Consider the following 26196-nt stretch of genomic DNA (forward strand, 5'->3'; position numbering starts at 1 on the left):
TAGGGGTGGCATTTAAAAAAGTAAAAAGGTGAAAGTAATTCTATTAATATTTTTATTTAAACCAAAAAGTAAAAAGGTGAAAGTAATTCCATTAATATTTTTATTTAAACCAGTAGGTCCAAGGTATCATCCTTCAACATGTAATCAATTCAGAAAAATCATCAGTAGAGGAATTCCGAGGTGGTCCAGTGCTTAGGACTCCACGCTTTCACTGCCAAGGGTCTGGGTTCAGTACTAGTCAGGGAACCAAGATCCTGCAAACTGCATGATGCACCCAAATCAATAAATAATTATCATAGGATATTTTTCATATTAAGTCTTTGAAATTTGGTAGCTTGTTTATTTATATATAATGTTATATTATATGTTATTGTCAATGTTTAGTTGCAAAATTGTGTCCGACTCTTTGTGACCCCATGGACTGTAGCCCACCCGGCTCCTCTGTCCAAAGGATTTCCCAGGCAAGAGTACTGGAGTGGGTTGCCATTTCCCTCCAATATACATATATGTTTTATTTTTATTTTTTTATTTTTGACTGCGCTGGGTCTTCAGTGCTGTGCTAGGGCTTTCTCTAGTTGCTCTGAATGGGGGCTACTCTTGTTGCGGAGCACAGGCTCTAGGAATGCTGGCTCAGTAGTTGTGGCTTGCAGGCCCTAGAGCTTAGGTTCAGTAAGTAGCTGTGGGACGCAGGCTTAGTTACTCCGTGGCAGGTGGGATCTTCCCAGACCAGGGATTGAACCTGTGTCCCCTGCATTGTCAAATGGATTCTTATCCACTGCACCACCAGGAAAGTCTTATGTATGTTTTGTTGTAGTAATCTGCACATAATATTTACCATCTTAACCATCTTACCCAGTATACAATTCAGCTAGGTCTAGTACATTCACATTGTGCAGCCAGAACTCCAGAACTCATCTCATCTTGCAGATCTAAAACTCTGTCCCATTAAATGATACCTCTCCATTCCTCCCTCCCCTAGCCCCTCGCAACTGGCATTCTACTTTCTGTCTCTATAATTTTGACTACTCCAGGTATCTCACAGAAGTTGAATCATGTGATATCTGTCTTTTTGCGACTGGTTTACTTCACTGAGCGTAAATGTCCTTGACTTTCATCCATGTTGTATGTGTCAGAATTTCCTTCCTTTTTAATGCAGAATAATATCCCATTGTATGGATAGACCACACTTTGTGGATCCACCCATCCGTTGATGGCTGATGTGTATTTTACATACAGCAGTTTGAGGGGTGATAAAGTGGTTGCAAGAGTGTGGAACCCGAAGCCAGGCTACCTGAGTTTCAATCCTGGTTGTCGTTGTTCAGTTGCTAAGTCGTGTCTGACTCTTTGTGACCCCATGGACTACAGCACACCAGGCTCGTGTGTCCTCCGCTTGTCTCCCAGAGTTTGCTCAAATTCATGTCATTAAGTCAGTGATGCTATCTAACCATCTCATCCTCTGCGGCTCCCTTCTCCTTTTGCTTTCAATCTTTCCCAGCATCAGAGTCTTTTCCAACGAGTTGGACCTTCACATCAGGTGACCAAAGTATTGGAGCTTTATCTTCAACATCAATCCTTCCAATGAATGTTCAGGGTTGTTTTCCTTTAGGATTGACTGGTTTGATCTCCTTGAAGTTCAAGGGATTCTTAAGAGTCTTGTCCAGCACCACAGTTTGAAAGCATCACTTCTTCGGCGCTCAGCCTTCTTTATGGTCCAACTCTCACATCCATACATGACTACTGGAAAAACCATAGCGTTGACTAGATGGACCTTTGTTGGCAAAGTGATGTCTCTGCTTTTTAATACACTGTCTAGAATCCTGAACAGTGCCTGAATTCTGAATCCTGGTCGTGCCGCTCATCAGCTGTGTGACCTTGTGTAAGTTCACTAACTACTGTGCACCACAGTTTCAACTGTACAGTGGGAACAGCAGGATTCCTACTTTGTAAAGTATTCTGAGGATAGAATGAGCTAAGCTCTGTTTATATCAGCATCTTCTATAAGGAGACCCTGAGACGAGGATGTTCCTCTGCAGGTGACTTATTAAGGAAGTGCCCCATAGACAAGACTATTGGGGAAAGTGGAGGGATCAGGACAGGGAAAGGAGGAATCCAAATAAGTCCATGCAGGGCAGCGAGCTCTGGAGTGTAAGTTACACCCAAGAGTCTCCCTGCCCTTAGGCACAAGGGTGCACTTTGTTTTTTAAAATATTTTTATTTATTTATTTATTTGGGTGCACTGGGTCTTAGTTTCCGCATTTATTTGGGATCTTCGATATTCATTGCAGCATGCAGGATCTTTAGTTGTGGCATGTAGGATCTAGTTCCTTGACCAGGGATCTAACCCAGGCCGCCTGCATTGGGAATATGGAGTCTTAGCCACTAGAGAACCAGGGAAGTCCCCTGAATGTCTCGTTAATTTAGCTCCCAGAGTCTTGAATTGCTGGGTGACTTAAATAATTGCTCAGATGGTAAAGAATCCTTTACCAAGGCAGCAGGCACAGGAGACGTAGGTTGGATCCCTGGGTTGGGAAGATCCCCTGGAGAAGGAAATGACAACCCACTCCAGTATTCTTGCCTGGGAAATCCCATGGGCAGAGGAGTCTGGCAGGCCACAGCACAGGGTCACAAAAAGTTGGACACGACGGAGGGAGTAACAACACGACTCCCGGCTTTTACCTATGTCTGTGAATCTCTTCAAAACACTTAATCTTTTAGTTTTTCAAACCACTTCTCCAGCACTCCACCACTCTGTCTTAGCAGAGCATTTGGAGCAGGGAGAACTGGTATTTCTCTTTTACAGATAAAATGACACTTGGAGACACTCTGTGCCAGGCCTGTTGTGGGTACTTCACGTAGATTAACAGATGCAGCCTCACAAGAGTCCCCCAGATGGGGCCGCCACATGACCCCCATTTGCAAGAAAACAGGCACCAGGTCAGCAGCGAATGAGTCCAAGTAACCTAGCCCCAGACTCCCAGCCTTTGACCATTTGTTCTTGGACTGCTCTATCCTACGGCCACCAACACCCATGAAGGTGACGGATGGCGAGTTCCCTGGTGGCTAGCGGTTAGAATTCTGGACCTTCACTGCCATGGCCCGGGTTCAGTCCCCAGCCTGGGAACTGAGATCCTGCAAGCCATGCGGTGTGGCCAAAAAGGAAAAATCCTTCCTTTGGGAATTCCCTGGTGGTCCAGTGGTTAGGACGGGCTGCTTTTGCTCTGGTGGCCTAAGTTCAGTCCCTGGTTGGGGAACTCAGATGTAGGTGGGTCCCAAATACAGATTTCCTTTCTCTGGACCTCGTGCTTCCCTGCCCCCACCCCACTTGAGTTCTACTCATCTGATTTCTCCTGAGTGGAATGTGCCCCGCCAAGGATTAAATTGATTGAGCTAAGCCCCTGATACTCCTGCCCCGGGGCTTTGCAGGATGGGGGCTCACAGAGCAGACAGCAAACGTTTTTGTGGCTTTTTCACAGACTGCCTGCACATGATTTTAGCCCCCCCCCCCCTACACAGACAGAGATACACACATACACACACACACTCGCTCTTGCATTGTGTCTAAGGTGTGGTTTTTCTGGAAATGTTAGTCATGGCTTCTTGTTCCACTACCCCAGGCCCAGGTCTCGCCCCACAGCAGTTGCCCAGGAGTTTTGAGAGAGGGATACCCAGTGCCCAGAACCCTCAGATGGCCCTGTGATTCCCCATCAGCAGTCTGGGGGCCTGACAGTCAGGACTCCAGCTGAAGAGTATCCTTTGAGGAGCAGAGAGTGTCTGGAGAAATAACTGACTTTATCAGTTTCAAATGGAGCTGGTAGTCGCTATTTTTCACTGCTTGTAGCATTCCATTGCCTGTTACTCAAGATTTATCTATTCATCCTACTATTCATTCATCAATAGATGGACATTTTGGCAGTTTCCAGTTTGGGGCTCTTACAAATAATGCTGCTATGAACATTTTAAAAATATTTATTTATTTAGCTGTTCCAGGTCTTAGTTGCAGCATGCAAATTCTTTGCCGCAAAATGGAAATGTGAGATCTAGTTCCTTGACCAGGGATCCAACCCACGCCACCAGCATTGGGGGTGCAGAGTCTTAGCCACTGGACCACCAGGGAAATCCCTGCCGACGGTTTAAGCAGGGGAGGGAGGTAGACTCACCTGCTGGTCCCTCTCGCCCCTCTCTAGGCATGTCAGAGCGGGAGCGGCAGGTGATGAAGAAGCTGAAGGAGGTGGTGGACAAACAGCGAGATGAGATCCGTGCCAAGGATCGGGAGCTGGGGCTGAAGAATGAGGATGTTGAGGCGGTAAGTGCTGAGCCCCACCTGCCATGTCCACCCCTGGCCGGTAGGTACCAGCAAGGGACTCCATCCTCCCCTCCGAAAGCTCCCCTTCTCCCACTCGGTCTCACTCCATGGGCTCCATGATATAGGGATCCTGCCCGTGGCTTGGTGGGCCCAGTCCTGAAACAGTCGCTATGGTTAGGCCCCCCAGCCAAGTCTTCACTGGAACAGTAGGAGAGAACGTGGCAATGCCCAGTGACCTGACTGTTGACACACACTGAGGAAGTTCCAGGGCCTGGTCAGCCTTTTTCTGATGCTGAGGCTTCTTCCAGTTCACCCCTTTCATGCCCTGGCATTGTCCCGGCCCCTCCAAAACCTATACTTTGTCTCTGCTTAAATTAAAAAAAGACACCACTTTCTCAAGGCGTGTTACTTCCATCTGTTGGGAAATTGTCATAATATACTAACAAGACACTTATCTTCCACCTGTCATAAAATTATCATAGTAAATATATAAACTGCCCATCTCTGGCATCAACAGAGTTGTAAGAATGTGAACAAATTTCAAGCAAATCAAAGCATGTACAGTGTAAATGGCATGCCTGTAGATGGTTTGCCCTTGTTCAGTGCACAACATGAGCTACTGTATGTGGCAGCCTCGTCCAGTGGGCTTCCTCTCTCTACAGCTGCAGCAGCAGCAGACCCGGCTGATGAAAATCAACCACGACCTCCGGCATCGTGTCACAGTGGTAGAGGCCCAGGGGAAGGCTCTGATTGAACAGAAGGTAGAACTGGAGGCAGATCTGCAAACCAAGGAGCAGGAGATGGGCAGCCTGCGGGCGGAACTTGGGAAGCTGCGAGAGAGGCTGCAAGGCGAACTCAACCAAAATGGAGAGGAGGAGCCTGTGGTGAGTGGGAAGCTGGTCTCTGTACGCTGGCTCGAGGTGGGGTGGGCTGCCTTGCTTTCGCCAATACACTTGAGGGAAATGGGAGGCCCAGAGAGAGCCAGCTTCTGGCCAGGAGACACACAGCTGGGCAGAGGTAGTGCTGCGCCTGGAACCCAGGACTCCCAGCATTCTAGCCCAGGATATCCAGCTCGCTAGTGGTTACTGGGCATCTGCTGTTCATTCATTCATTCAAATAATTATTGACTATGTTGTAGGCATGGGGGATGAAATGGAGACCTGGTTCCTGTCCACATGGGGCTTACAGCCAGTATGAGAGACAGACATTAGGCAGATAATCACATAATATACCATGGGTGCATGCCTGCTGTCACTTCAATTGTGTCCGACTGTTTGTGACCCAATGAACTGTAGCACGCCAGGCTTTTCTGTCCGTGGGATTCTCCAGGCAAGAATACTGGAGTGGGCTGCCATGCCTTCCTCTTGGGGATCTTTCCAGCCTAGGGGTTGAACCTGCGCTTCCTGCCTCTCCTGCAATTGCAGGCAGGTTTTTTACCCACTGAGCCACCTGAGAAGCCCTAATATACCATATGACCCAGCAGTTCTACTTCTAGGTATACGTCCAAGAAAACTGAAGATTTGTGTCCACCTAAAGGCTTGTACACCGGGATTTCCCTGGCGGTCCAGTGGTTGGGAGAATGCCTTCCAATGCAGGAGATGATGCAGGGATCGATCCCTGGTCAGGGGATTGAGGTTCCACACGCCACAGGGCATCTAAACCTGTGTGCTGCAACTACTGAGCCTGCGTGCTCTGGAGCCCGTGTGCCACAACTAAAGAAGCCCGTGTGCTGCGTCTGAGACCCGACACAGCTGAATAAAGGGATATAGTTTTAGAAAGACCTGTACACACGTATCCATAGCAGCTCTAGTCTCAACAGCCAAAAGGTGGAAACCACCTACATGTCCGTCAGCGGGTGACTAGATGAACAAAATATGGTCTGTCCACATCATGGAATAGTATTCAGCCATAAAAAGGAATGGAGTACTGAGACATGCTGCAATTCGGATGAGCCTCAGAAACATGCTAAGTGAAAGTAGCCAGACAAAAGGCCACATGGTGTATGAGTCATTTGTTTGAAATATCCAGAATAGGCAAATCCATAGAGAGAGAAGGAAAACTGATGGTTGCAGAGACTGGGAGAGGGGAGAATGAGGTGTGACTTCTAATGGGTACAGGGTTTCTTTTGAGGGCAATGGAAATGTTTCTGGAATTAGATAATGGTGATAGTTGCACAGCCTTGAATGCACTAAATGTATTCTGATTTTTATACTTCAAAAGAGTGGATTTTACAGTATGTGAATTATATCCCAAAAGGCAAACCAGTGATTTATGTTAAAGGAGAGCCACAGTGCCAGAATGCCCCAGCTGCATGGACTCTAGAGCCAGTCTGCTTCGGTTCATATCTACTCTATTCCGCAATTATCTAGCCTCTTCACATCTCAGTTTTCTCACCTCTAAAATGGGAATACTAGGGAGTTCCCTGGTGGCCTTGTGCTTAGGATTTGGCACTTTCATTGCAGTGGCCTGAGTTCAATTCCCGCTCAGGAAACTGAGATCTTATAAGTCACATGGTTTGGCCAAAAAAAAAGGGAATACTAATAAGAGTACTTACTCTAGATTGCTATTATGAGAATTAAATGAGTTAGTTCATTGAGAGTGTTAGCTGTTATGATTACCATGATAGTTTGAGGGAGTCAAAAAGGCTTTGCCAAGGAGGGGATGGAAAGAATGAGAGTGAACTAGGTGAAGGCGGGTGGCTGTACAAAGGCCCTGTGGCAGGGGAAATTGCAGTGCAGTCAAGGAAGAATGAGAAAGAAAGGGTGAGGGACTTCCCTGGTGGTCCAGTGGTTAGGACTCTGCCCTTCAAATGCAGGGGGCAAGGGTTCAATCCCTGGTCAGGGAAGTAAGAGCCCACATACCACATGGCCCAGCCAAAAATAAAAAAGAAGGTCCGGATGGCTGGTGTGCAAGCTGACGGGGAGGAAGAGGGTCTGAATGAGGTCAGAGAGGTTGGCAGGGGCCAGTGCTACAGAGTGGAGTTTGGCTTTTATCTGCAAGCACTGTGCTGGGCACTGTGGAGGTTTGAGGAGCTTACAGCCCAGTGCAGGAGAAAGTCTTGGACCCCAGCAGCCACACTCAAGGTGGGACGGGAGTGTCTTCGCACTAAGAAGCTGTCTCAGTCTGGTTCCCTCGAGGCAGAGCTTGAGAAGAGAAATGTGGGCAGGAGGTTAACTGGAGAGGTGATTGATCGCAAAGACCAGAGAACTGCGACAGGGAAGGAGGAAAAGGGAATTTGAGGGTATGTCACTGAGGTCGCCACGGGGAAGCTCAGTCCCTCTGGGCCCTCAGAGAAGACCTCCCAGAACAGTCTTTCTGGAGGAGAAAGTCCTAGAGCAGTGATCTACAAATGCCTGTCCCCAATTACTAAGGGGAGGTGGGGTCCCCAGGGTTGTTATCCCTCCCAGTACTCCCAGGCAGAACTTGTGGAGCAGAAACGGGGGGAAATGGAAAGACAGGGCACTTCCCTGGTGGTCCAGTGGCTACGATTCCAAGCTCCCAATCCAGGGGGCCTGAGTTTGATCCCTGCTCAGGGAACTAGATCCTGCATGCTGCAACTAAGATCCCACATGTGGCAACTAACACCCAGTGCAGCCACATAAATAAATGAAGTAAATATTAAAAAAAAAAAAGAAAAATGGTAAGACATCTGGTGTGTGCTTAAGGTAGGGCTCTGTCCACATGAATGGAACCACACCACAGCTGCAGCGGAAATCCGGGTGGGCCCAGTATGTGACCCAGGGCACCAAAGGTATCTCCCACGTAGATGTGCCACTGTGATATTCCAGGAACATAGAGATGGGGCAGTTAATCCTGATGGGGGTGGCATGGAGTTTCATGGACCAGCTGTTGCTTCAGCTGAATGTCAGTGATAATAATGCTAAGATGTTAATAGACAGATGCAGAAAATGGATATACTGTTTCAGAGAAGTGTAATGAACTGTTAGAGAAAAGCTCAGAGCTTCCCATTTCTTCCAGCATGTATTTTTTGACTTTCCAGTTTGCAGGCACTGTGCTCGTCTCTTGGGTTCCAGGTGAGGGAGGTAAAATAGACGAGCTTTCCATCAGGCTGGCTCAAGTCCCAGCAGAGTCATTAAGTATCTTGTGAATTTGGGCCATACACTCCTCAGTTCTTGGAAGGACAAGAACCTCTGAGATACAGATAGGGAGGAAGAGAGAGAAGTCTTAAAAGGGAAACGGGAGTAGAATCTTCTTTTGGCTACAGGTGACAAAAGCTTAACTTAACATGGTTCAAGGACTTAAAAAAAAAAAAGGAATTTGGGACTGTGTAAGTAAAAGCTTTGAGTTAATGATGGCTTTAGGTATAGCTGGTTCCAGGTGCCCTGATGACGCGGGCAGGAATTTGTTTCAGCCCTTCTCTCTGTGTTGGTGTCATTCTCAAGCAGCCTCTTGCCGTATAGTGGCCCCTAGTACTCAACCAGCTTTGCAACCCCAGTGGAAAGAAATTGCTTCTTTCTCAAATTCTCATCAAAAGTCTCAGGAACCTTCTCATGACCTCACCTAAATCAGTCATTGTGGTCTGAGGTCTAGATTATACATGTTGTCCATTTCTGAGCACATAGCTATCCATGATGGTACCAATCTAAGCCGCATGCATGGAGAGTAGGAAAGAGGAGTTTCTCCAGGGGAAAACTGCCGTGACTCAGCCCAGAGATGTGCAGGCCAGGCAGGACAACTGCTGTTGTCGGTGTCAGAGAGTCAGGGTTAAGAATGCCACACACAAAACTCTGAGCCGTGAAGGATGTGGATTCTTTCACAGGGTTTCAGCAGGGGAGTGGCAGGATCAGCTCTGAGTTTATATGGAGGATAGTTGAGCAAGGAGACAATGGCAGCCATGGCTGTCGGGAGCCCTTTGCAGTAATCCAGGCAAGAAAAGGGAGGGCTGGACCAAGTTGATAGCCTTGGGATGGAGAGGAGGAGCCAGCAGGCGAAGCTTGGGGTGGTCACTCCCTCTTACCTCACCTGGGTACCCCTTTCAGCCTCCTGAGCCCCACGGGAGCTCAGGCTCTGTCTCTGGCTGGTCCAAACCTGGGTCCTGAGGACATCACCCCTAGCCACAAGACTCTGAGCCCTGCTCCAGATCTCTTTCGGACAAGGACACTTCACACCTCCTTGGCCTGGCTGCCGGTAGGTTTCAGTTTCCTTTCTGGCTCCATGGAGGTGGGGCAGAAACAGGAGTAAAATCCATTAGTAGTTATGACTAACCCACTAAGCTTCTCTGCAGCGTCTGTTCCTGAACTCCGGGCGTCTTCTGGGGGCTTGACACCATCCCTTGGAGCTGAGTGGCATTCAGGATGCTTGTCACTCAAACAGGGAAGCTGCAGGTAGTGGTGGCTTTGTCACCTGCTGCCGTGTGACTTGGGGCCCGTCCATCTCTTTGGTAATAGGTTCTTATCTGACAAATGAGGGACATGAACTTGACTTGATTCAGTAGATCTAAAAGTTAGCATGGCTGGCACTAAAAGGAACAAAATGGGGTCATTTGTAGAGACATGGATGGACCTAGACTCTGTCATGCAGAGCAAAGTAAGTCAGAAAGAGAAAACAAATATCATATATTAACGCATATATGTGAAATCTAGAAAAATGGACAGATGAACCTATTTCCAAGGCAAGAATAGAGACACAGAGGTGGAGAACAGACATGTCAGCACAGGGTGGGGGAAGGAGGTGGGGGACAAATCGGGAGATGAGGATTGACATGTATACACTACCATGTGTAAAACAGATAGCTGGTGGGAAGCTGCTGCATAGCACACGGAGCTCAGCTCGGTGCTCTGTGGTGACCTAGATGGGTGGGATGGGGATGCTGGGAGAGCGGTCCAGGAGGGAGGGGTTGTATGTATACAAACAGCTGATTCACTTCATTGTACAGCAGAAACCAGCACAACATTGTAAAGCAATCATACCCCAATATAAAAAAAGTTAGCGTGGCTGGATAGAGGGCGGTGATCAGAGAAGGGCACAGTGAATTCGGAGTGGAGAGGAGACGGCCATGCAGGGCTTCAAGGCCTTGAGAAGGGTCTGTGGGCTGGGTAGGATGTCCGGGGATGGAATGTGGGGCAAGAGGAACAGCATAAGCCAGACTAGAGACTGTGCAGGGTGAGGCTGGGGTGGTAGTTAGTCCTGGCACCAGATCAGTGAGGGAAGATGGGAGCTATGCAGGGATCCAGAGTCGGGGAAGAATCCATTCTTTTTTTAAAAAAACTTTTATCAGAGTATGTACCATGCTGTGCTTAATCGCTCAGTTGTGTCCAGCTCTTTGTGACCCCAGGGACTATAGCCTGCCAGGCTCCTCTGTCCATGTGGATTCTCCAGGCAAGAATACTGGAGTGGGTTGCCATGCCCTCCTCCAGGGTATCTTCCAACCCAGGGATCAAACCCAGGTCTCCCGCATTGCAGGCGGATTCTTTACCAGCTGAGCCCCCAGGGAAGCCCTTATTGGAGTATAGTTGCTTTATAATATTAGGTTAGTCTCTGCTATACAGCAGAGTGAACCAGCTATGTGTATACATGTATTCCACCACCCCACCCCCCCGCCATTTTTTAATTTCCTTCCCATTTAGGTCACCACAGAGCATTGAGCCATACAGTGTGTTCTTATTTATCTATTTACATAGTATCAATAGTGTATATATGTCAATCCCAATTTCCCAGTTCATCCCAAACTCCACCCCATCCCCCTCAGTATCCACACATTTGTTCCCTGTGTCTCCATTTCTGCTTTACAAATAAGATGATCTGTACCATTTTTCTAGAGTCTACATGTATGTGCTAATACACGATATTTGTTTTTCTCTTTCTGTCTTACTTAACTCTGTATGAGAGACTCTAGTTCCATCCACATCTCTACAAATGACCTGTTTCATTCCTTTTCATGGCTGAGTAATATTCTCTGGTATATATGTAACACATCTTTATCCATTCCTGTGTTGATGGACATTTAGGTTGCTTCCATGTCCTGGCTATTGTAAAGAGTGCTGCAGTGAACACTGGGGTGCATGTATCTTTTTGAATTGTGGTTTTCTCTGGGTATGTGCCTAGAGGAATCTGTTCTTAACACTGCCTCTTGATTCGTATGATTCTTTCTGAGATGTGATCGCTGTCATTTCAGTGTGATCTCCAGTAGGCAGGTCTCTGTATATTTTTTTAACATATTTATTGAGATGTAATTCACATGATATGCAATCCATCCATTTAAAGTGTACAGATAAATTTTTTTATTTTTTGGCTGTGCCATGTGGAATCTTAGTTCCATCCAGGGATCAAACCCACACCTGCTGCACTAGAAGCACAAAGTCTTTAAAAAATAATAATATTTATTTATTTGGCTGTACAGGGCCTTAGTTGTAGCATGTAGGATCTAGTTCCCTGACCAGGGATCAAACCCAGGTCCCTTGCATTGGGAGCTCATGGTCTTAGCCATTGGACCAGCAGGGAAGTCCCAGAAGGGTCTTATCCACGGGACTTCCTGGGAAGCCCCCAGGTCAGTGGTTTTTAGTATTAAATATATTCACTCTATTGTGTGATCGTCACCACTATCTAGAACATTTCCATCAGCCCAGAAGGAAACCCCCTACGCATTAGCAGTCACTCCCCACCTCCCTCCCCCAGCCCCTGGCAACCACTCATTTGCTTTCTGTTTCTGTGGATTTGCCTCTTCTGGACATTTCATTGAAATGGACTCATGCACCATGTGATCCTGACTACCTTCCTACTCAGCATGTTTTCTAGCTCATCCAGCTTCTCACAGTCTAATTGATGGTTGTCCTGCCTTTGACAGGTGGACATATAAACCCTTAAGAAAATGAAGTCGGCTTCTTGTCTAAAGGAGTTTATATAAAACCAGTAAGAAAACTTAAAGTGAATAGTACCTCCTTGATGTCAGGGTCTCCGCCTTTTAAGTTCTGACTTCTTAGTAAGTTGGGGGGTTTTTGTTTGTTTGTTTGTTATATGGAGTATAGCTGATTAACAATGTTGCGATAGTGTCAGGTACACAGTAAAGTGACTCAGCCATACCTATACATGTATCCATTCTCCCCCAAACTCCCCTCCTATTCAGGCTGCCACATGACACAGGGCAAAGTTCCCTGTGGTACACAGTAGGTCCTTGTTGGTTATCCATGTTAAATTTAGCAGAGTGTACATGTTGATCCCAGACTCCCTAACTATCCCTTCCCCTCATCCTTCCCACCCTGGTAACTCTAAGTTCCTTTTCTAAGCCTGTGAGTCTGTTTCTAGTTGTTTGTTTGTTTTTAAGTATGCAGGAAAAGCAGAGAGGGGCCTGATGGCTGGCCTGTGAACCAGGGCTTGGGGCACTGAATTTACCCATGGTAGCCCGGGGCTACCAAGGGTGACCCGAGCAGTCATTCCCCACTGCTGGGCCAGGGCTGCTCAGGAGTATGCTCCAGGGGCCTTGGGGGCACAGGAAGTGATCTTGCTAGACCCAGGCAGTTGGTGGGGTGAGGGGAGCATGCCCAGGGGGCCAGGCCTCAGGATGGCCCCAGGGGGCCAGGCCCCTGATGGAGGGTATTGTCTCCCTAAGGCCTCTGAACAGGCCCCAGGGGCCACTTGTCGGCTGGTCTCTTCGGCCCCCCTGGGGAATACCTGGGGCCTCAGGCATCTCCCTCGAGCTGTGCCCAGAGAGCCTTAGGGGACCACAGACAATGAACGATAACCCGAGCCACCTCTGTGGGCCCTCATGGGGTAAGTCTAGAAGGCTCGCTGCTGATTGACCCGATTGCCATGTTGGGAAGAGCCTTGGCCATGTCCCTCGAGGACTGGGCTGCCCAGGGCACTGTAGCAGTGCCTGGTGGCCTCCGGAAAAGCTGAAGCCCCAGTCTCATCCTCTTCTGCACTTCCAGGCAGCAGTCCCAGAAATCAGGACTTTTTTTTCCACATGTGTCTCGGCATCCCTCAAGCTCTAAAAGGATCAGGTTGCTCCTCTGATAAAAGAACTGTCTTTTTGCCAGAGATAAAGAACTCAGGTTCTGAGCAAGCCCTTTGGTGTCTTGGGTGAGGACAACCCATGGAGGTGAGCAGGGAACTACCATACCTTGAAAGCCTGTATTCATAGGAATGCCTGATGTAGGCGTGGAAAGAGCCCTTAGAAATATTAATGGGTTTTTTAGGGCTCGATGGGGAAACAGGGGGCCGGAAAGGAGCAGGCAGCTTGCCCAGAGCCCTCTGGGAAAGTGAGGGGTTGGGAACCCTCCTGAAGGGCTTTATGTCTTCCCCAGGCACGTGGTCATCTGTCAGCTGGCACTTCCCAGAGACAGAAAGAGGCAGGGGACTTGCCCAGTGAGTGTAAGAGCCTGGGTTGTTTGAAGAAGGAGGGGCTGGAAGGGAGTGTGAGCCTGAGATTTCTGTCTACAGCCTTTAACACATATGGCATCTAGGCAGAGAAGGGAAAAGGGGACGTGAGTGTGCAGCCATGGAAATAGCACCTAAAAGGACGTAGCTGCTACACAGCACCAGCCCCGTGTTGCCGTGTAGACTCCATGTGACCTAGTTTTCCTATCTTTTTTCCCAAAAGGAAGCCCGAAACCCAAACTTTAATGTGAAATCTCCTGATCTAAAACAATTGGCAACTACTTCAAAGGAGTTTTAGAACACAGAATCAAATAAAAGGGGGGTGGGGTGGAAGTGGAGCCACTGGGGTGGGCCCAGAGTTCTTGGTGAACTCCTACGCTCCCTCCAGACCCTGTGCCCAGAGACCACATCTGCAGTAACATCTTCTGTGGTCCTCCTCAGAACTGATGTCCTTGCACCTTTCACTATATTATCTTATAAATTTCTATTTGTGTATAGCTTTCCTCCACCTCCACCTGTCTGATTCGTCTCATTAGCTCAGTGACCAGCAGGCACAAAGTTGGTGCTCAGTCATAGTAAGTGAATATTAGACCTGGCTTTGATCCCTGGGTTGGGAAGATCCCCTGGAGAAGGGAATGGCAATGCACTCCTGTCTTCTTGCCTGGAAAGTCCATGGACAGAGGAGCCTGGCAGGCTACAGTCCATGGGGTTGCAAAGAGTTGGAAATAACTGAGCGACTAACACACACACACACACACACACACACACACACACACACACACACACACCCTCTGAGGATGCTCTGTGGTTAACCTGGGCAGAGGAAAAGAAGAAAACTGGCATTAGTGAGTGCTTGCTGTGTATTAAGCGTTTGTTCTACGTGATCTTGGGTGGAGGATATTGTCTGAATGTATGGTCATCAGGTGGTCCACGGAGCGGCCCCAGAGGCTCTCCAGAGGGACTTAAACACTGAAGATGGACTTCCCTGGTGGTTCAGTGGTTAAGACTCCATGCTTCCAATGCCAGGGGCGCAGGTTCGATCCCTAGTTGGGGAGCTAAGATCCCACATGCCAGTGGTACAGCAAAAAAAAAAAAAAACCATTGAAGATGTACCCTGAGAACACAGTCCTTTGAAGGTGTGGCATCAGCAACCACTGTAGAGTGCCTTCCTGGGATGTTAATCCCCCGTCTTCTCCCCAATTCTTGGGCAGGAAGGGGCCCCGCTCCGCTGCCCAGCCAGCTTGGGTGGGCGGCATGTGCCAGGTTTGTTTCCCTCCGCCTCCAGACCCCTCCCCTGCTGCCCCTGCTCGGCTCCGACTCCGGCTCAGACCCGCTTCCCATCCCACGCCTGCCGGGTGGCTCTGCCGTCACCTGATCTCTGGTGGGTGGTGTCTCCTTTCAACTGTCCTCTCCCAGAACAGCACGTCCCTGACTCTCCGGACGTGAGGCATCTCAGCTCTGCCTCCTGTAGCCCTTCAGCCACCTGGCCCGTCTAGGCTGGAGTCCCTTTCTCCTTGTGCTTCTGTGGGGTTTTGGTTGGGGAGGAGCCAGTTCTGTATTTCAATCCCTTTCCCTCGGTCCAAAGCTTTCCCCCTGTTGTCCTAAGCTTTTGTCCACTCCTTCTGGACGATCAGGGGACATTGGCAACGCGAGGCTGTCAGGAATCGTACACTGCCTGTAGAGTGTGGGCCACCTGCCGATATGGCCAGCTTGGACCTGGAAAGCTCGCAAAAACTTCCTTGCTATCGAAAAAAGAAAAAAATGTTGGCAAGGATGTGGAGACTTAGAGGAATGTAAAAGGGGGCAGCCACTGTGGAAAACAGTTTGGCAGTTCCTCCAGAAGTTAAACATAGACTCACCATATGACCCAGCAATTCCACTCCCAGATGTATACCCCAAGGAACTGAGGCATTCAAACAAATCTTCGCACACAGATGTTCGTGGCAACGTTGTTCACAATAGCCGGAAGGTAGAAACAACTCAGATGTCCATCAGTGGACAAAAGGATAAACAGAATGTGATCTGTTCACTCAGCGGAATATTATTCATCGATGAAAAGGAATGACGCTGACACAGGCCACAGTGCAGATGGACCTTGACAACTTGAGTGGAAGGAACCAGTCACCAAAAGCCACATATTATATGATTCCAGTGCTAGAAAAGGTCCAGAAAAGGCAGACTCAGAGAGAAACAGAAAGCAGATGGTGGTTGCCAGAGGCTGGGGGGAAGGCGGAGTGCTGATGGGTGTGGAGTTTCCCCTGGAAAATGTTTTGAAATTAGTCAGAAGTGGTTACACTGCACCATGAATGGCTACACGCGTGCATGCTCAGTCACGTCCGACTCTTTGTGACCCCATGGACTGTAGCCCGCCGGGCTCCTCTCTCCATGGAATTCTCCAGGCAAGAATACTGGAGTGGGTTGCTGTTTCCTGCTCCAGGAGACCTTCCCGACCCAGGGATTGAATCTGTGTCTTCTGAGTCTCCTACATTGGCAGGCAGATTCTTTACCACTGTGCCGTCTAACACCATGGAATTGTGTGTTTTTTTTTTTAATAGGGTTTTGATTTTTTATATTGAATTTTATTTTCTTTTTAATTTTTGGCCATGCCAAGTGGTACGTAGGATCTTAGTTCTCCAACCAGGGATTGAACCTGGGCCCCCTTGCACTGAGAGTGTAGAAGCTTAATCCCTGGACTGCTAGGGAAATCCCTGAATTGTGCATTTTAAAATGGAGATTTTATGTTAAGTTGATTTTTATCACAATTAGAAAAAAAAAACAACAAAACTCCTTGCTGTGGAAGAAAGCAGGAGTATGGGTTTTGGGTCTGGAAACTTAGCAGACTAGGATCCATCTGTGTGACCCACATGGAAGAGAAGTAAATCCCCTGCATCAGCTGTGACGTTAACCTCCCACCTCCACCCCTACCAGGGCTTCAACGGAACACCAGCAAATAGATCCCCACCACCCCTGAAGAGTGGGCTTAACCAGAAGGCCAGTAATAAATAGGAAACTGCGTACGACTTCTTAACAAAGGAAAAAGGAATAGAGAATTGCACACTGGATCTGATTCCAATGACTTTGACCAAATTAGCAATACCCTCCATTAGAAAGGGCTTCCTAGGTGGCGCAGTGGACACAAGAGGAGACGCAATATGCTGGGGTTTGATTGCCGGGATGGCAAGATCCCCTGGAGGAGGAAATGGCAACCCACTCCCGTATTCTTGCCTGGGTAATTCCATGGATGGAGGAGCCTGGCAGTCTAGAGTCCAAGGGGTTGCAAAGAGTAACACAGGACTGAATATGCCAATTGGTTAGAAAAGGAAGCAAGAACATGGGAAAGGGAAACCAGGCAAACTTAAGAGGATGGTGGCACTGGGGGAGCCTTGAGTTTCTTTTCCTCTGACACCTTTTAATGTTATTTGTAATTAAAACCCTGAGTCAATTGGGGAGGCAACGGGACTGTGGGTCTGGGTATTGAGAAGGCAAACAGTGCGCAGGTGGCCACTGTGGCTGTGCTCTCCCGAGGGATGAATGCTGACTGCACAGAACGTGAGCAGAGGCCGCCCGCAAGTTCTTAAAATAGCGCCCTCAGCAAGCTGCTCAGGCCCTGGGGAGGGTGGGAAATTCAGGCTCCGGCAGGATGCAGAGTGGGTGCTAGTGGCTGTGGCCAGGAATTCATTAGCAGCCTCTCTGCCCCCTCCAGGTGGAGCTGGGCGGAGAAGAGTGTGTCTCCGAGGCGGAGAAGGCGGCCATGGATCTCAAGGACCCCAACCGCCCCCGGTTCACACTGCAGGAGCTGCGGGACGTGCTACATGAAAGGAACGAGCTCAAGTCCAAGGTGTTTTTGTTGCAAGAAGAGCTGGCATACTATAAGAGGTGAGTGTGCCCCGGAGCTCCCAGGCTGGCTCCATTCTGAGGTTGTTCGGAGTCTGGGGACAAATTCACACCTGGAAGACAAGGGCTGCACCTGTGTTCGTTGTGGGCATCATCGCTGGCCTGAAGCACTTACATACCAACTCAGAATTCCTTTCTGAAACTCTGGGGCTGAGATTCCTCTTATAATTCAGAACTTTCTCAGCATTTAGAAAGGAATATTATAAATACTGTATTACCTTATGGTCTTATACTGCATGTGAGTGCTGGGCGGCTCCACCCAAATCAAACACAAGAATATTTTTGCAGCAAAAGATGTGAACATTCACACAGAATCAATGGGATCAGTCAAGATGATAAACAGCCTCACGAGCTTTCATTTCAGAGTTTGCCACCAAATGAATGGACCGAAAAAGCGAATTTGGGTTTTTAGAGCTGTTTGGATTTGGGAATTACAGATAAGAGATGGTGGGGGATAAAAAGGAAAAAAAAATAACAGAGATGATGGAGCTACCCAGCCTAATATTTTTGATCATTTAGTTCTTCCGTGATCAATGAAGTCCTTGCACACACAGTAGCCACTAGCCATTTGTGGCTATTTCAACGCATTAAACTTAAGTAAAATGTAAAATTCAATTCCTCAGTGGCACTCACCACATTTCAAGTGTTCCATCAGCACTTGTGGGTGATGGCCACATATTGAAAAGTGAAGAAAAACATTCCCATTCTCCTGGAAAGTTCTATGCACAGCACTTTCCCGACTTAAACAACTATCTCATATCATGCCACCTCATACTCGTTCAGCTTTGTACACGTGCTTAGTCGCTCAGTCATGTCCAACTCTGTGTGACCCTGTGGACTGTAGCCCGCCAGGCTCCTCTATCCATGGGATTCTCCAGGCAGGAATACTGGAGTGGGTTGCCGTTCCCTTCTCCAGGAGATCTTCCCGACCCAGGGATCGAACCCATGTCTCATGTGTCCTGCATTGGCAGGTGGGTTCTTTACCACTAGCGCCACCTGGGAAGCTCCAGCTTTGTACACATTGCCCTTCTATTGGTTCCGCAAAACACACCTTGCTCGGTTCAGGTCACTTCAGGACCTTTGCACATGCTGCTCCTGCAGCTGGAAAAACCTTCCGCATGACTCTTCCCATAGTTGGCTCCTGGTCACTCGGGGTTTGGGTCAGGTGTCACGTCCTGAGAGAGGCCTTCCTTCACCATTGCCACCCCTTCAAAGGAGAGTTCTGTCCTCATCACAGTCTGTCATTTTGCTCGGTTTTGCTTTCTTTTTGGCTGTGCTGTGTCGTCATTGACTTGTGCAGGCTTTCTCCAGTTGCAACAAGCAGGGGCTACTCCTCGTTGCGGTGGTGCTCAGGCTTCTCCTTGTGGAGCACAGGCTTCAGTACTTTTGGCTCTCAGGCCCTCGTGCGGGCTTAGTGCTCCACAGCCTGTGGCATCTTCCCTGACCAGGGGTCAGCCCATGTCCTCCTGCTCTGGCAGGTGGATTCTTACTCACTGCACCACCAGGGAAGTCTCACACCCCCCTCAGTTTTACTTTCTTCATGGCTTTTTTCACCATTTCACATTCTCCTGTTCAGGAACATGCTGGTTTTATTGTCTGTTTCCACACCAGACTGCACCATCATGGCACCAGAAACCTTACTTGTCTTGTTCATAACTAAGTTCCCAGCACTCAGGATGCAGCCTAGCCCAGAGTAGGTGCACAAGTGCCTGTTGAATAGAAAACTGGAAGGAAGGACCAATGTGGTCCCTGCCCTTGTAGGGAAGATAAGACATCAGAGAAAATACAGTGCCATACGTGCTTATTGAAAACCCACTGCAAGTCTGCCACGTAAGAAAGCTTTATGGCAGTGTGTGCGCTGGCTGCTTGAAGAAGAGAGAAATCTCTTCTGGCTTGGGGATGGGCTGGAAATCAGGAAGGCTTCATGGAGGAGGTGGCGTTTGAACTGGGCCTTCTCTAAAGGACAGGGTACTTCTTAGATATGGGAGATGTTGTGGGTGGCATATTCCAGGCAGAATGAATCACAAAGGCATGGAGACAAGGAAACATTTGGCAAGAACAGGAAATAGGAAATCATTCTATTTGGCTAGACGCTCCAAAGTAAGCTTAAAATAGAGATGTGAGTACCTTCCTGAAATTTCTCACGCGTGGCCCACTGGGCCCAAGGGCCTGCAGACACCTATGTGCATTGCCTCCAGGACATATCCTTCCTCTTAACTGGCCATTCCAGAAGCCAGCCCCTGAGGCAGAGAGCTTGTGGGGCAAAGGCCACTGTTGTTGTCCTCCTGGGTCCCTTATTATCACTCCCTTGTAAAAGTATGTGCCCTCTCAGACCACCAGACAGTGCCCTTGGAATATTTCAGCTTTCATGGAATTGTTGACTCTCTAACCTCATGTCTCTCCTTCCAGTGAAGAAATCGAAGAGGAGAATCAAATACCCCAACCTCCACCCATTGCCCACCCGAGAATGTCTCCCCAGCCCGAGTCTGGGATCAAGCGACTGTAAGTGCTGCGCTTCTGGTGTCTGGAGCTGCTCGTTGGCGGCTGAGCTGGTGGTTCATACAGCCTCTCACTTCTCCTGGGCACCTGCTCCAGGCCGGGGCTTGTCACTAACCACCTTCTGCCAAGATGGACCTAACCCTGGGGCACCTTGGGCCTAGCCCTTGACTTGGCGTTCACCTCTGTAACTTGAAGGCTGAGTTCCTCCTAGGGGGTTGGGGGTTGGTCCCTGGGCAGAGAGGTTTGGGGAAGGCTGAGAGGGCAGGAAAGGGCTGGGACCTATGGCTGATGCTCAGGGCTTGCTTGAGTGTATCAGGTGAGGCACGTCTGTGAAGACAGCAAATACTGGGTGGTGAGGAAGTTTTGTGCGCCTTAAAGGCTTGAAACCCCAGCTCTGAGATGTCCGAATGGCCGCAGGTCCACCCTATCTATGCTTTTCTGTGATGACTTTATCTGTCCCTCCATCTCTCTATTAAGTATTCATTGGTGCATAATACATGCAGAGGCAGGTCCTGGTTGCTGTGGGGAACACACAAGAAAAAGAGCAACCTAGTCATTGCCCTCAACTAGACTTAAAACTACTTCAGGGATCCTCACATCAAAAGACTCCTTTGAGACTCAGATGAGAGGTTGCAGACCGTTTCCTGAAGAGGTTGGGGGAGGAAATCATACAATTTTGCAAACAGTTTTTGGTTCATTGACCCCTGCAACCCTTCAGATAAAGGGTTAAAGCTCTAGTCTCATTAGCTAATATCTACTAAGAACCTACTATGTGCTAATATCTACTAAGAATGTGCTATGTGCCCAGTACTGTCCTGGCAGATTGAGTCCCCACCATAGCCCTGTGTTATTGTGCAGTCGCTTAGTCATGTCCAACTTTTTGCGACCCCATGGACTGCAGCACGCCAGGCTTCCCTGTCCTTCACTATCTTCCAGAGTTTGCTCAAACTCATGTCCATTGAATCAGTGATGCCATCCAACCATCTCGTTCTCTGTCGCCCCCTTCTCCTTCTGTCCTCAGTCTTTCCCAGCATCAGGGTCTTTTGCAGTAGCCCTGTGAGGTGGGGGCATTGTCATTCCCATTTTACAATTAAGGAAACTGAGGCACTGAAGTCAGTCACCTGCCCAGGGTCATACAGCTAATAAGAGGCAGAGTCAGGGTTCAAACCCATGCACCTGGCCCAGAGCTCACATTTTAAACTGCAGGAGGGCCTCCCACTCGCAGTTGTCTTGTGGCCTCCTGTTCTCCCCTAAGAGGGTCTTCCTGGCGCTCAGCCTTACAACTTATTGTAAAAGAGGCCTCAGTTCTTCCACACAAACCCTGGTAGAAGCTTTGTGAAAGCGAGTGGCCTGGGTTGGAAAGCTAGCTGGGATGTTTGGTGAGGGGAATTGGGGTGTTACTTGGATGCCTCAAACTTTAAAGCCCATTTATGTTTGAAAATCCTCGACTAGTTCTTACCCTGTGAATTGACTTAAGCCTCAGCGTTGGGGGATGGGAAGGGAATGCAAAGTGTGTGTAAGTGCTGGACCTTCTGCTTTTAGTCTTTGTTTGGTTTTATTTGGTTTTGGTTTTTGATTGAGCTGGGTGGCGGCGTGGGGTCCTAGTTCCCTGACCAAGGATTGAGCCCTCACCTCCTGCATTGGAAGTGCAGTCTTTTTTTTTTAAGATTTTTTTTTTTTCATGTGGACTATTTTTAAAGTCTTTACTGAATTTGTTACAATATTGCTTCTGTTTTATGTTTTGGTTTCTTGGCCTTGAGGCATGTGGAATCCTAGGTCCCCAACCAGGGATCAAACCTGCACCCTCTATGTTAGAAATCCAGTGGTTAGTGGACCGCCAGGGAAGTCCCTGGCTTGGTTTTTGTTTTTGTTTTGCCCTTAGAAAGGGATGACTTGTTCAAATGCTGGGCCCTGGGAAAGGCTGGCCTCCCTCTAGAGTGTGGGGTTAAAGATGTGGTTTTCTTCCAAGCCGCTCTTGGCCAGCTTCACACGTTGTTTGCTTGGCCCTCCATCTCCTGGATTTGGGAGGGGGTGTGGTCCCCAGTTCTGCTTAGGGATAAATATTTCCTGGGGGTGAAACTTGGAACTATTCATTGATAGGCCTCCTCTGGATCTCAACACCATGTCGGCCATGTATTAGTTTGTAATCTTCCGATGGCACTTGAAACGCACCTCTAAGTAACTTAAGATAAACTGTTGGTCAAGCAACTAACAATTTTCAGGTCATCTTGGCTTTAGATTCAGCTGGATCCAGGCCTTGTCATCAGGGCTTTGCCTCATTCCCTCTACCTCTACCCCAGTTTTCCTTTCTGTGTGCTGTATTCCTGAGTGGCAGTACAGCCACCATCAGCTCAGGCTTCTGCTTTCTGGTATGAAGCTTCAGCGGGAAAAAAGAAATCTCCCACAGGGTCACAGAATTGAGTCTCATTGGCTCTGACCAGATCACATGACCACCCCCTAAGCCAATCACAGGGCAGTGCATCCATAGGTCTGGTCTAGTCTCATTCTCACACCTGAAGCTTGGAGTAGCTTTAACTGCATCCAGTTCCCACTGACTGAAGTTAATGGAGGGACAGACGCCAAGCAAGATCAGTTTGCTGAGCAGACAGAAGTAACCAGCTTTCACTGTAACCTCATCTTCGGGGAGAAGGAGCCCTTTGGTCTTGATTCTCTGATGTACTCAGTATACGTGGTTAAGATTTCCCATCCAGTGCTTGGTAAGAAGTGGGATTCCTTTCGCTGAGACCCTGATCTGTCCTCCAGCCCCACTTGTATGTAAGGATGAGCAGAAAGTGAAAAGTGAAAGTGTTATTCGCTCTGTCATGTCCAACTCTTTGCAACCCCATGGACTGTAGCCTGCCAGGTTCCTCTGTCCATGGAATTCTCCAGGCAAGAGTACTGGAGTGGGTAGCTAGCTATTTCCTTCTCCAGGGATCTTCCAAACCCAGGGATCAAAGCCGGGTCTCCTGCATTGAAAGTAGATTCTTTACCGTCTCAGCTACCAAGGAAGCCCTAGGACAAGCAGAAGTGATCTTACATGCTTTGGCTTAAATCCTGGGGAACTAGAGAAAGCGTTTATGAGCTCACACAGTCCCTCCCTTGGCTAAGGGAAGGATAAGACAAGAGAGCAGCATCTTCTTCCCTCAGCAGCTCCTTCCCTTTAACAGTCAGACCTTCCCAGCACCTCTGCTCCACCAGCACTGCGCTTACAGCATCTCCGGCACTGTAATTCCAAGTCACGTGTAATTCTAAGGCTTCCTTCTGAAGCACTGTTGTTCTGACTTTCTAGTTTTCCACTCCAGCCCCCTTTCACTAAAACAGGTAATTAAGTGGTTGGTCTTTGCAAATCTCAAACTAGGTAGAATCCAGAGGAAAGGTATCAGAATTAGCCAACACTTTTTTTCCTACTAGTTCTACCCACACTTGAGTTGGCTGTGGTGTCTGGTCCTTTTTTCCAGATTGTTCCGGAAAGGACTCTGTTCTCAAACCCCATTTCCCCTTTAGTTTGGCCTCTGGTTGCTCAGCAAGACCTGGGGTCTGAGCCCGGCTGGAGAAGCAGCTGGAATCTGGGAGCCTGAGACCGACAGAGATGGAGAGAGAATTCAGAATCTCTCTTCCACGGGGTGCAGGTGGCTAGTCCCATGGCTGCCCCGGTCTTCTAGGGGATAAGTGGGAGATCACACTGGCACAAAAGGCTTTTGACCAGCCCAGACAGGACAGCGGTCGCCTTTGTCCGCCTCGGCCACTGACCGGAAGCTGCATCAGGGTGACCACGAGCTCAGAGCCTGGGGCAGAAATGGATCTTCCCCAGAGACCAGGGAAGGGAGTGGCCATTCTTAAGATGGTTCCACGCCTGTCTCGCTCTCCATCCTGCACTCTCAGGCACCCATCTGGGTCTGTCTGGTCCCTTTGTCCTGGCTTTTGTGGAATGTTAGTCATATAGCTTTTTAAAAAAAAATTTACTTGGCTGCTCCAGGTCTTAGGTGTGGCACTTGGGATCTAGTTGCCTGACTTAGGGATGGAACCCAAGCCCCTCCACACTGGGAATATAGAGTCCCAGCCACTGGACCACAGTGTCCAGTGTGTTGGGAAGTCCCGACAGAGCCTTTTTAGTGCGGCTCACAGCTCTTCCCCAACTCAGCTTCCTGCCCTCCACCACTTTCCCCACCCACCAGTGAGTAAGCAGTAACTATTAAATACCTTGGAGGTTCTGCCCTGTCGGGAGATTCAGAGCTGGGAGGGTTAGCCCCATTTCTCAGATGAGGAAACTGAGGCTCAGAGAAGCCCATTGACTTCACTGTGATCACTTGCTGGGAAGGACCAAAGTTGGGATGGATTGGAACCCATGCCTTTTTTTGCCACCCAGCCCTGTGCTTGTCCCTACCGCCTCATTCGGCCTCCCTGCCCCTCCTTTTCTTTACCTCCCCCACTTCCCGAGTCACCAGCTATGGGCTGACTGCCCAGTTCCCTTATCTTTCAAATGCACCACCAGCCAAAGCCTCCAGAGTCTACATTTCTGGGCTGAACTGGTCGAGGGAACCAGAAACTCCCACCGCCTGTCCAAACAGCGTGCCCAGAGGACATTCCAAGAATAGCTTGTGATTGAGCAGCTGCTGGCCAGAGTCTGGGCTGGCACTGCCTGGGAAGGTCACGAGGGAGCGCCTGAGTGGCTCCACCCTCGTCCCCAGTGGACACCAGGCACCAGCGCCCCCTCTGTGTCGCTCGCAGCTCTCCATCATGGGCTGACAGTCACACACAGGGCTGCTGAGCGGAGGTAGGGGGCTGACCAGGGAGGCAGGCAGCTGGCAGTGGGCATAGAGGCTCAGCCGGGGAAGCTGCAATCTGAACAGCTGGCCTCACACACCAGAAAAGCTGGCCTTGGAGCAGGCGGTCACCTGAGTATCCAACGGTAGTGACAATGGTGCAATCTCTCCCTGTCCTCCTACCTGCCACCGTGCTCACTGCAGCCCAGAAATAGCTTCTTCACAGCCGCCCATTGCACTGCCTGAAATGCCACTGTTAGAACCTCGTTTGCTTTGAGTCTTCCAGAAATAATTGTTGCAGGGTGGGGCTGTGCCCAGCGAGGGGGGGGATGGGGGTGGGGGTGGGGGGAGGGGGGAGGGGTGGCGGGGGTTGGGGCTGGTGGGAGCTTGAAACCAGCTACATTGTATCCAGGATATAACTTTTGACCAAAACAAGCCAGTCTCTTTTCATGGCAGTGGCTGTCCCTCTGGAGGAGGTAGCTCCTGCAGGGAGGCACCTGGAATGGGGAGGGGAGGAAGGCCGTCCATGTCAGGGATCCCAGCTAGACCCACAGAGAGTAGCTCAACCAGAACCCCCTTCTGCCTCCCTGCCAGGTGTCCCAAGGCCCTAATGCATCAGTCTGGCCCCTGATTGGGCCCCAAATGAAGTCCAGCATTTCCCAGCAGGCAAATATCTATCCAGGAAAAATACCGAGCCTGCATATCTGGGGCCATCCCCCAAACAACGACTGTGTCTCTGGGGGCTCCCCGTTATGCTAGAGAGAGCATAAAAGTGAATGCAGAGCCATATGGCCAAGAAGGTAATGGTGCCCGCTAGCCTGGCCTCTGCAGACTGGGCCCATTCAGTAGGAAGCCCCTCACTGTCACCATGAGAGGCCGTTCAGATGGTTCTGCTGAGATGCCAGCTCCCAGCTACTTTGGGGAGTTGCATGAAAGGTGATCCAGACACAGAGAATTCTCAAACCTCATTTGAGATCATCATATTATTATACCTTTCCCCCAGCCAACCTCTTTAAAAAAACAAACAAAAACAAAACCAAGCTGTTCAAAATAAGTTCTGGAGACGTGGTTAGGTTTCTTCATTTTCCTTTGCCCAGACAAGGAACTGATGAGCATTCATTGTTGTTTGTTGTTCAGTGGCTAAGTTGTGTCCGACTCTTTGCAACCCCATGGAGCACGCCAGGCTTCCTTGTCATCCGCTGTCTCACAGAGCTTGCTGAGTAGGCTCTGGCTTATCCAGGGGAGCGATTGTGCAGCCTGTCTCCTTCCCGGCCCATCCTGGCTGCCTCATCTTCTCTCCTGCGTCTCCCCTGGCTGCCCTCAGGGTACCAAGCCTGCAGCTTGTGGCAGCTGGGGGAGACGGGCTAGAAGATGCCCACGGATGTCACCACTGAATCCCACAGC

At 49.2% G+C, this 26196-nt stretch overlaps 1 protein-coding gene across 1 annotated transcript in view; it reads left to right on the top strand.

Annotated features, from left to right (window-relative positions):
* Positions 1–26196, top strand: part of RILPL1 (Rab interacting lysosomal protein like 1) — a 42567-nt gene that overhangs the window by 12439 nt on the left and 3932 nt on the right. The window contains exons 3-6 of the mRNA XM_068989940.1: positions 4185–4303; positions 4966–5187; positions 17340–17512; positions 19940–20032. Coding sequence (XP_068846041.1) covers positions 4185–4303; positions 4966–5187; positions 17340–17512; positions 19940–20032 — 607 coding nt within the window. The remainder of the gene's footprint in view (positions 1–4184; positions 4304–4965; positions 5188–17339; positions 17513–19939; positions 20033–26196) is intronic.

The sequence above is a fragment of the Capricornis sumatraensis genome, chromosome 17 (assembly GCF_032405125.1).
Source record: "Capricornis sumatraensis isolate serow.1 chromosome 17, serow.2, whole genome shotgun sequence".
NCBI lineage: Eukaryota > Metazoa > Chordata > Mammalia > Artiodactyla > Bovidae > Capricornis > Capricornis sumatraensis.